At 31.1% G+C, this 11,310-nt stretch overlaps 2 protein-coding genes across 2 annotated transcripts; one reads left to right on the top strand and one right to left on the bottom strand.

Moving 5' to 3' along the window:
- Positions 1 to 2,645: 2,645 nt before the first annotated feature.
- Positions 2,646 to 2,984, top strand: BDR25DRAFT_349033 (uncharacterized protein; the record flags this gene model as incomplete). The annotated part of the gene is made up of 2 exons (XM_033694496.1): positions 2,646 to 2,787; positions 2,863 to 2,984. 2 exons carry the CDS (start codon positions 2,646 to 2,648, stop codon positions 2,982 to 2,984), a joined length of 264 nt encoding a protein of 87 aa, XP_033553980.1.
- A 6,508-nt stretch (positions 2,985 to 9,492) lies between these two features.
- Positions 9,493 to 9,693, bottom strand: BDR25DRAFT_209244 (uncharacterized protein; the record flags this gene model as incomplete). The annotated part of the gene is made up of 1 exon (XM_033684600.1): positions 9,493 to 9,693. A coding segment is annotated over one exon (201 nt), but the record flags the coding sequence as incomplete, so codon positions are not given.
- Positions 9,694 to 11,310: the final 1,617 nt, after the last annotated feature.

The following is an 11,310-nucleotide window of genomic DNA, read 5'->3' as shown; positions in this document are numbered from 1 at the left end:
TAAGCTATTTTTAGACCTTAACTTAAATAAAATAAAATAAATAATTAATTAAATTATTACTAATAAGTATCTAAATAATAAATTTATTTAAGAAACTTTAGACCTACTCTAAAACAGCACTAGTTAGTTAAAAAAGGTAACACTAGCTAACTATAAAAACTAAAATAGTAAGCTATATTACTATAACTAACTTATAATCTTTAATTTTAATAAACTAAAAATTAAACTACTTTAAATTATACATAACTTGCCTGTTAAAGAACACCTAGGCAGAGAAAAGACTCTTAACCTACTACAGAGAGAGTACTACTAGCCCTGCATGTTCTATACTGTACGCTAATATGTATCCTGTTGCTATACTTACTGTAAAGTAAAAGCCTTTTAAAAAAAGTATAATAGCCTACTTAAACTACTCTTAATTCTTAAATAAGCTTAGAAAGATATATTAATTAATTTTATTATAAACCTACTTTTATTTAAAGAGTATATAAATATTATAGTAGTTGTTAATTACTTAACTAAGTATTAACACCTAATACTATATTTCTCTATAACTGCCCCTAATATAGCCTAGTTATTCTACTAATACATATAAGTTTACTATAGCCTGCCTAACATAATTATATTAGATAAAGGTACACAGTTTGTCTTAGCCTTTTAGGACAAACTTTGTAAATAGCTTTAAATTATCTTTTATCTATTTATAGCTTTTTACTTAGAGACTAACAGCTAGACTAAGAACATAAACACTATAATAAAATAAGTTTTATAAGTGTACATAAACTACTAGTAAGATAACTAAGTAAAATAGTTAGCTATAGCATAGTTTAAAGCTAATAACATAATATCTAAATTAACATAAGTATCCTTATTCTTAGCAAACTATAGATACTACCTTTAAATAAAATTTAAACTACTTTTAAATACCCCTTAACTAACTTATTAATTTATATAAGTAATAAATGTAAATAGACTTATTAATAAGATCTAAAATATATTTAAATATGTTTATAAAAAGCTTACATAGGCTTAAGCTTTTTAATAAGAGTACGTAAACTAATTTTAAACTCTTGCCCTTATGTATGTAGCTAGTAAGAAGGTCTAGCTAGACGCTAGAAATATCTAAATAAACTAATAATTAAAAAAACTTAATTAGAAGAACCTTAGCCCCTTTATAGTAGCTTATATAGTCTTATTACATGCTTACTAATTAATCTTACCTAACAGCATAAAGATACACCCTGTGTTCTACATATTATTGCTGCGCTAAGCAGCCTTTAAATCTAACTATCTACTTAGACAGCTAAACCTGCTACCTAAACCTGTTATTATAAATAATAAACTAAAATATGTTATAGAAGACATTAAATAGATCTAGTTTAATAAGAAGAAACATATCTATAAATACTTTATAAAATAAACTAGATACAACAAACTGTTATAGGAACTTGTAGAAGCTCTATAAAAGAACTCTACAGTAACCTAATTTTATGCCTAATACCTATTTAAACTAAACCTATACTTTAATAAAGACAACTTAATGCTAGAACTACTAATGTAAAGGATTCCCTTCCTAATAAAGGGGGGGGTACTGTTACAGTATCCTCTCTAGATCCTAGACATAACTGTATTAGACGCGTACTAGAGTATTATTAGTGCACGTCTAACATAAACATAATATAACATAGATATAAACTTAAGCATAAACTTCTTTAACACTAAATAAACCTAGAATAGGCTTAATTTATACTTAAAGCGCTTAGACTTTTAAGCTAAGTATTTAATTACTAATTTCTTTCTAAACTTTTCTATTCCTTACACAACGTCTTGTACCTACTATAATACCTCACGTAGTAATTAAACTAGACCTCCGTGAAGCTCTATAACCTTACTCGTGCACAATCGTGACAGTAATTTAAGTTATAATTAACACTAGTTTAATAAAAAAGTTTATAGGCATATAAATAGCTTATAAACGTTATTAAAAACGCTTATAAACGTTATTAAAAACGCTTTTAAAAAGTTTTAAAAAGCCTAATAATAGTTATATATAAACTTATATTAGTATAAAAGCGTGTTGCTAAGCTTAGGGCAGTAAATACAGCTACTATATGTTATAAGTTATATAAAAGAAAGTAGATACTTATAGTATAAAAGTGCTTTTATACTTAAAGATAGCCTATACTTAAGATTTCTAAAAGAATTTAAACTGTATAGTAATAAAAAATAAGCTTATAAGATACTATAAATAGTGCTATAAGATATAACATAACTTGCGCAGTGTAAGAAGAAGGTAGATGTAGTACTAGAATAGTATAGAATGCAATACTACGCTTTACAAAGCTTCAAAGCGCTATTATAGACTAGAATAGAGTGTAGATTTAGTAGATTTTTAGTAGAGTAGCTGGTACACTTTTAAGGTACATTTGTTATAATCAAAATTATGTTTTTACTTATAGTGTTAGTTACACTACAAGATTTTATCTACTTTGCTAATAGATCGTGTTAGTATCTACTAAAACTTAATTAACATAAAAGATTATAGTTTTCTAAGTTTCTACTAAGATTATAGTGTTTTTAGCGTAAGTAAAAACTTTTAAAAAGCTTATCTATAGCTGTTCTGTTTATATAAAGATTTAACTAGTATGAAAACAAATAAGCACTGTGTTAATAGAAAGTCTCCACGGCGGGCGTTTGCGCTACCCGCCAAGCCCTGGTCGGCACTGGCCGCCCGTATCGTAAATCTGCTTATGTCATGTATCGTTTCCCGGGCCCGCCTCGTCCTACGTTACTGATAGTTTTGGTGACAAGCTAGCACCAGCTCTCCCCTCCAACGCCCACACCTCGTCGACCGACTCTAAGGCTTCCCATACACGCCCTCTCTTCCCTCATCCAATATAGCGGCGTTCCCCCCTGACCCGCCCGCTCACTCTGGCGTCCGGAAGCCTGCAAACTGTGTCCAGATGTGCCTGCGCGCTTCCTAGCACTGTGGTTGCCTATTGTGCAGTGGCGCAGCGCTCTCTGCTGGGCAGCCCTTTCTAACACCCTTAAGCTCCGCCCCCCCACGCAGTCCACATATGTATAAATATATATATATAAAAGAGGGTCTTAACCTACAGTGTTTACTCTCTTTTACGCGCACTCTTTTATTCTCTTACTCTCCCCTTTTTATAAAGCTGCTGTCTGCCCTTTTACTATTGCACTTTTTACTTATTTTACTGCTCTTATAAACTATGTCTAAAGCCTCCTTTTTTAAGAGAAGACGCCTAGCAGTGCTTAAACATAGGGCGCCTATAAAGTAATAATTAAAGGTAGAACGCAAGGGCGCTGTAGCCACTGTAGCTAACGCTAGATCTAAGTTACAACTAATAAAGGCTATATTAGTAATATAAGAATTATGCTATTAAATTATAATGTACTTTTAGCTTTTGTTAGCTATGCTAATTTGCACTAAGCTTTAAACATAATTATTATAAAAACCTATAAGACATAACAGCTGCTTAGTACTACTCTATCGCGCGAACAGCGCACTATTGTAAGATACACTATAATGTTAATTTTCTAGCCATAAGCACAGCTTTTTAAGCACATTAAGAGTACTTTTGCAGAAGATAGGATAGCTGCCTAGACTGTTAAGTAAAAAAGCAAAGACGTGTTTTTAAAGCTCTGTAAGTAGATTATCTTAAAGTTGTTATAGTAGGTGTGCTAGTAGCGTCTAATTAGATACTATATTTATAATCCTTTAGAATAATATATACTAGGTGTTAATAAGTAATTAGTGTGTTAGAGCTTGCATGTTCTGCAAGACTAGTACATGCGCTATTGCTTAAGCACATTATAAGTGCTAGCTGTTGTCTTTAAGCAGTTTCTAGCTATTAAGCAACTAATAAGGTATATAAAGGCAACCTAGGTGAAATAAGTACACTAACTGCGCTTTCTAGCAATACTAACATTGTTCCCTAGGGCAAATATTACAGTTGTTAAGAATAAGGGATGTACTAGTGCAGCACTCTTTAGACCTAGAAACTGCAAGAATAAGCATAGAAACATAGTAAGTGTAATATGCAACAGACTAAACTAGACCTAGTTACTATGCAAAAGAGATACGCAGTAGTACACACAAGCTTACTCCCACCTAAAGAGTTAAACATGCATAGTTATAGAGTAAGTAAGAAGTAAAATAACATTTAAAAGATAATAAACTTTTATAAGATTGCATACCCTACTTTATATAACATTATAGAGTAGTAGGTGTAACTAGAAAAATAATGTTAGTAGGAACATATAGCTGTTATTACTGCGCGCTAAGGCTTCCTGCTGTGCACTCCTTCTAGACATAACTTCTAATTATCTAGTGTCTAAGACCTTGCTAACGCTTTGCTAAGCTACTACCTTGTCTGTTAACATCTACAGGTATTTAATGTTCTAATTATCCCTATTCTATTTTCTATACTTCTAGACAGCTTATAATTCTCTTATTTCTTATAGCAGTGCTGCCTTACTATTGTCTAAAGTTATATATTATTCTAATAAATAGTATTAACATTATAAACTTATTAAATATTAGCGTTAAGCCTTTAAAACGTCTGATATGCTTATTGTCTGCTATGCTTAAAGTGCTTGTTTGTTAGGCGTCTGCTATGCTTATGCCTATAAGGTGTCTGCTGTGCTTGTTTATAAGGTCTGCTATTCTTATCTATGTTGCGCTAAGTTTTTTTTTATATAATAATTAAAACTTTTAAAAGCTTGCTTTTAATTGCGTAATAAGTAAGCTATATTACAGCGTTAAACGCTTAATATAGCGGCAGGAGAGGGGTAGTAGCGCAGGAGGTAGGATTGCTAAGAGAGCAAGCAGAGGGATCTAAGTTGTTTAAGCATAGTAAGGTAGCAGGGTAGTAAACAGGTCTTCTGCTTAAAACTCTATACGCTAAGACAGGAGAGATGCAGAAGTGACTAGCTATGCTAATGTTTTTCTAAAGTATATTACTACTAAAAATGCTAAAGGCTGTACTATTAGTGTATCTTTTATGTATATGCCTAAACTAGATGCATCTATGCTCTTAATCTTTAAAATAAGATTACTAGTATATTTAAAGAAGTTAAGCTCTTCTGTTAAAATAATAATTCTAGAGATATAGTAAGACATAGAACATTATTAAATAAAAAAACACACTATGCCTTATTTTATAAAGAATTACGTTAATATTATCTTATATAAACGCTAGAAAAGGCTAAAATTTAGAGGCAGATAGAGTATGTTAGATTAATAAGGCATAAAGTATATATCCTTTTAATTCCTTTAAGTTACTTAGAGCTGTTTAGAGTATTTCTTTTATTTTTAAATATAACTTTAGGTTTAGCTCTCTTTATCTCTTACTATTAGAAAACACCTTCCTCTGTAATTAGTTAATGTAAGGGATTAATAGTTAATAATATAGTGTAAAGTTTTTTTTTACTATTCTAAGAAAATCTTTTTTATTACCTACAACACTTTTTTTAAGTTAGCTAACTTTTTTATGTTAAGGTAATTTTACTTTTTAAATTATAAAACAACTCTCTTCTAGTTTAGCCTATTATAGTAAATACACATCTAGAAGAGCACCTAGAAGAATAATTCTAGATTATGTATAAACAAATGCTTTTTATTGTCTAGAAGCACTTTAATTGCTATAAATGCTTATGTACTAGTCTTTTTTTATGCTTCTAAATAATTTTTTTGTTGCTCTTTAATTACAAGGTTAAGGTTAATTAAAAACGTGCACTATAATAGGTTATTATTTTCTTTGTTTACTATAAGATTATTTAGTAAGATATTGCGTTGCAGTATACTAGCATAGGTGTGTAATAACTTGTATTCTTTAATACAACCTTCTAGCGCAGTAAGAAGCCTAACTCTTAAGTTTACCTTATAGATAGCCTTCCTATAGTCTTAGATAATAACATAGTAATGCACTTAATTTACTATTGCCTTTTTACTTTTTACTAGAAAGCTTAAACACGTACGCTTGCTGGGCGGCAACAGGACGTCTGTACAGCTTAAGGACCGCTTCTGTCCGGCCGCGCTTCAGCCTTTCCGCGAGATGCGGCGTCTAACTGTGCTTAAAGGCAGCATTAAGCTTTCTAGTTTATAGTTTTTTACTTTTATTATGTCTAGACCTTGTCGCACGTTCCTGTGGATATTGTTGTCCTAGCTACCTACACAGACTGTTTCATGGTGGTAGTATCTTGCGACATTAACTACGCCCTTGTTAGTTGCTTTGCGCAACAGCTCTTTCTCCTCCTTACGCTCTAGAAACTGCTATAAGTCTTTAATAATAAAAGGCATTTATAAATTATCTTCTTTATAATAGGCTTTCTAGCAGGTTGTGGCCTAGCTAGTAATATAAAGTGCTTACTTTATTACTTTATTAATAATAAGGTGTTTTTTTAGATTATTTTATTTAATCTTAATGTACTAACTGTCTTTAGCTGTAATAATAGAAGGGTTAAATCTAAGCTGCTTCTTATTTAGCTAGAGGAACCCTAACACTATAAATATAAATTATAGCCTGTCTTTATTAATATTAAACTGCGTAGACGTGATACCCCTTAGTTAGTTAAACTCCTACAGCTGCAGAAGTAATTTATAGAAAGTAAAGCTAAGGATAAAGCAGCAACTATTTTAAGCAGCTAGCATCTCCTTTACATATTGCCCTAGGTCTAGCTACGCTTTTAAGGCTTTATTAGCTAATAAGTTACTTTTAAGCTCTTCTAGCATAAAAATCTACTTCTAGTAGCATTTTAAGTCTACACTAGCGCTTAAGTTATCTATAAAGCTAACATCTAGCTTGCAGTTAGCTATAGAGCTTTATAAGGGCTAATAGGGCTGTGCTAACAGTTGCTATTAAGTTCTAGAGGCAGGCTAGTGCTCTTTTATAAAGTCTATAAATTAGCCTGTAACCTCTGTAAACTAGCTTAGGACATCCTTTTCCCTTGCCCCTTTAGGCCAGCCCTGCCAGCTGCTTTTGTCCTAGTAGAGAGGGTTATCCCCTACTTTACACCTTTTAAACACAGCCTACGCTGCTGGCTAGAGGCCTGTGATTTTGCTAAAGAAGGCTTTAAAAAAACTAGAGACCCTAATATACATAGGCCTTAGCTCCTCCTTTAGCACATTATCTATGTATTTGCAGTGTTTAGTTAAGTTTGTAAAGCTGCTTATGCTGCAAAACTATAGTGTTTACTAAAAAAACAATAAAAAATAAAGTAAAAGGGTTAATTTAGTAACAGCATTGTAAACCTTATTCTAGATAACATTGTTAAACACTTTACTAAGTATTACTTTTAGAAGAGGGGTTATTTATTTAATGTTAAAGTCTTTAGAGTTAACTGCTGCTATAAGTTTTAATAAATTTTTAAAAAGGTTCCTACTACTACAGCTTAAAGGCAGATAATAAGAGGCAGAGAGAGATTATAGAGCAGAAACAAGAATAACTAATAGATCCTAGGTTTCTGTGCATACATTAGAATTACGCTATACTATAACTAGTACATTTTACCTTTATTTCTAACCTAATCTAACACTTAAGTAGAACTAGGAACACCTACATCCTTACATATTAAATTAAAAAAGTTGTGAAAGCTGTCTAGGCCTCTACTTATTAGCCTAGACTAGATTATCTGTAATTATAACTATATTAGCATTACAAATTATTATAGCTTACTTAAAGAAGCGTAAGATATAAAAAGATATATAAAAAGAGATAGTTAAAAAAAGAAAGTAAAAGCGTCTGCGTGAAGGCTAAGAGGCTAGCTAGAAAAACATTAGCACTTTTTATTAGCTTATAATCTGCTAAACGCTAGCTAAAGTTTAACTTATTCTTATACTTTAAGCGCTAGTATACATCTACACTAAATGTTACCTGCTGTAATATTAGGTTAGGAGACCTAATTTTTTAATAAAAAACTTTAATGTTATACTCTATAACTATTCTTAACTATATGTAGACTAGAAGATAGGCCTTTTTGCCCTAAGCACTATAATCTATTATAAGAGCTAAACAGAAGTTACTACTAGCTTAAGCACCTTAGATGGCTAGTTCCCTAAATAGTAGCACATGATACTAGGCAGAAGAAGGCAGCAGCAGTGTTAAGATACTAACCTGCAATGTAAGCAGCTTAAAAACAAAGCAGCTTTACTTAAAGACTAAGCAAGCCTTAAGCAGCACCCTAGTAGACTGCCGCTTAACTTATGTTACCTAAGGGGAGCATGTGACCTAGCGTTAGCAAACTACAACTTTTAAAACAGCGCGCTCTGCACAGTATTTGCAAGACACTAATAGTGCAGATGTCCTACCTTAAAGTTATAATTGCCTAAGGTAGTTATAGCAAAGAAGCGCTTTGCAAGCTAGTAACTAAAGTCTACTAGACTTGTTACATAAAAACTAGCTTCTGCATCCCTTCTAATAATTGCAGAACACTTAGAGCTAAAGCTACTACTACTTTTAAAAGTACTATAGAGCAGCTAGAAGATAAGTTAAGAAGATTAACTATAAAAGTTAATTAATAAAAATTTAAACTTTAGTTATAAATGTAATCTAGACGCCTAGTGCAAGGGATAAAATATTCTAGCTTTAAAGTAGGTAGGTAACTCTCTACTTTATTAATAACACTTAATGCTAATCTTTAAGCAGACAGTTTTAAACTATTACTACTTAACTCTTTTTCTCTGTACACTACACTTTTTATAAGACCTGCCTCCTTAACTGCAAAGCTAACTATACTGTTCTTATATACATACCTTCTTCTCTAATACTTCTAGGCTATCTTAGTTGTGCTAGAATTTAGAGTACCTATTCTAGGGGTTAGCATAAATAGCTAAGCATAAGTATTCCCTTATTATACCTTCTTAAACAAAGCAAAGGTAGCCTAATTAAAAAACACTATGTTAGCACCTTAAAGTATTAGGTAAGTAGAGTTTCTACATTATTTAATAAGAATTTAGCAAGTAAGTAGTTAATTAATATATTAAAAATCTCTAGTACAGACTAAATTAATTACGCTATATATTTATATTTAACTTGTGTCTATTCTTGTAGACATTACACAAAATATCTTTAGAAGGCATGTAATAAAGCTAAGAAGGCAAAAAAGGTGTGTAATAGTAGCTTAGAAGATTTAAAAACTACTAGAGGTTTATGCTATTTTTCTAGATGTAATAAAAAGTATAGTATTTGTTAAGAAGGTTTAGGTAAGAAATAATAGGTTACTGCTAAATCTTTTTACTAAAGCGCTTAGATAGGCAATTGCATAGATAGCAGCTTTAATTTTAATAATGTTAATTTATAAAGCTTAAATGCTTAGAAATAAAGAAATAATTTAGTAAAAAAATAGACAAGATAAAGGTTTATCTACTATAGCAACTTATATAATTTTTAAGAGTTGCTTTTTTTTAATTTTATTTAATGTAGCGTCTCTTATATCTAAGATTATCTTGCTAAGCGCTTATATATTATTCTATGTCTGTGCTTCTAAGCTTTTAGCAAGTAGGTCTAGTACATTAAGCATCTCTAGCGCTAGATAGTTCCTTGTAACGCCTCTAATTCTGCTAACATTACTTAACACTATGTTATTCTCTGCGCTAATTAAGATATTTAATAGCTTAAGATCTATATATGTTATCTGTTGCTTATAAATATAGGACAGTGCTTTAATAATTTATAGCCTCTATCTTTGCTATGTACTAGTTATTTATGGAGTCTCTTGTAAGCTCTGTAGCGCATCTGCTAATGTGCTATTTAGATGGTATTTGAGAAGGACGCTGTGTAGAACAGTCGAGGGAGCTGTGTTCGTGTTTTGGTCGGACTAATGTGTTTCACTAGACCCCGCAGATTGATTAGAGTTGTATGCTTTAAAGGCCTTGTACGCTGCAGTTTCTCTAAAAGTACAATATAGATTGCAAGAGACAACTGCTGCTACTAGCTGTACAATACTCTTTGTGCTATAGAACAGCTAAAGGTTCTGCAGCTCTTAACTAAGAACCTTGCTATCTTTAGGTTTATAGAGCAGCTTGTCTACTTACTTATAAACATACAACTGCTTTCTACTACTAACGTGCACTTCATGTACACCAGCGCTAAGCTGGCGGATTGTAGTGATTGTAGAAAGCTTTATAGTTGTATGTGTGTTGTAATTAATAGTAGGAAACTGCACATAGAATAAATCTTTACACACACAAAGTTACAGTTTAGTATACACAAAGAAGTACTTACTATTAACATAAAGTGTAGTTTTTAATAAAAAAACACTATTAGGTAAAGTAATATTATTCTTATAAGCTAGAGAAGTGTTATTGTGTTCCTACTTAATAAGAAGCTCTGTTACTATGTTATTAACAAGCTTTAAACAGTTAAAATTAAGGCATAAATAAAGGTTTTGTAGATCTATGCACTTTTTCTTTCTATTTGCGCAAGCTGCTTTATCTAAATAAAGGGATCTTTTAAAGGTAATTATAACATGCTATTATAACTTTACAAAACTTATAATAAGAGAAAGTAAGTGTTTCTAGAGTTTAACTCTAGGCTTCTATTTAATTTTGCAATATTTAGCAAGATCCTAGTTAAAAGACTATAGTTATAAGTAATTATTAGACATCTAGGAGTTGCAATTATAGATACGCGTAAAGTTTAAAGAAAAAAGAAGGGGAAATTTTCTGTAGCTTTACTAGCTATAGCTTAGCAGTTACAGGTTTAGCTTAACATGTGTTTAAAACTAACCTAAATTAGTAATTATAACAACTAAGGTGCGCAACTAGAGTGACATAGTATACAACTAACACTATTATAATAACTTCTTAGCTTTCTAATAGCATGTTAGTAAGTTATATAAAGACTTATCTGTTTAATTAACACATGTTATAGTTACAAAGTAACTCCTAATAATCTATTAAAGTGTTTGTCCCTTGCTGTAAACTACTACATAGATAGTAGCACAATAAATAAACAAGCGCACTGCTTAAAGTTAGAAAGTCTGCATCTTAGTAAAGTAGCTAGAAAAAAATGTAATGTTGTGTAAAAGGTATAATAAAATTTATTCTTTTTATAAGACTAGTCCTCTAATCTACTAAAAACTAAAAAAATTTATTACTGCAACTATTTTTTTTATACATTAGCCTTTTATACTTAATTTAATTCTTATATGTAGGTAAGCTAATAGGCTATTTAGATATAGTTCTACCTTTTTTACTTCCTAGCTAGAAAGCAACTCTTCTTTAAGATAAACTAGGCTAGGGCTTTAGTAAAGGTTAATTATAAGTTTATCTATAAGCGTTAGCGC

The sequence above is a fragment of the Lindgomyces ingoldianus genome (genome assembly GCF_010093535.1).
Source record: "Lindgomyces ingoldianus strain ATCC 200398 unplaced genomic scaffold BDR25scaffold_2, whole genome shotgun sequence".
Classification (NCBI taxonomy): Eukaryota; Fungi; Ascomycota; class Dothideomycetes; order Pleosporales; family Lindgomycetaceae; genus Lindgomyces; species Lindgomyces ingoldianus.
The sequence above is the reverse complement of the archived record's forward strand: the minus strand, read 5'-3'. Positions and strand labels throughout refer to the sequence as shown.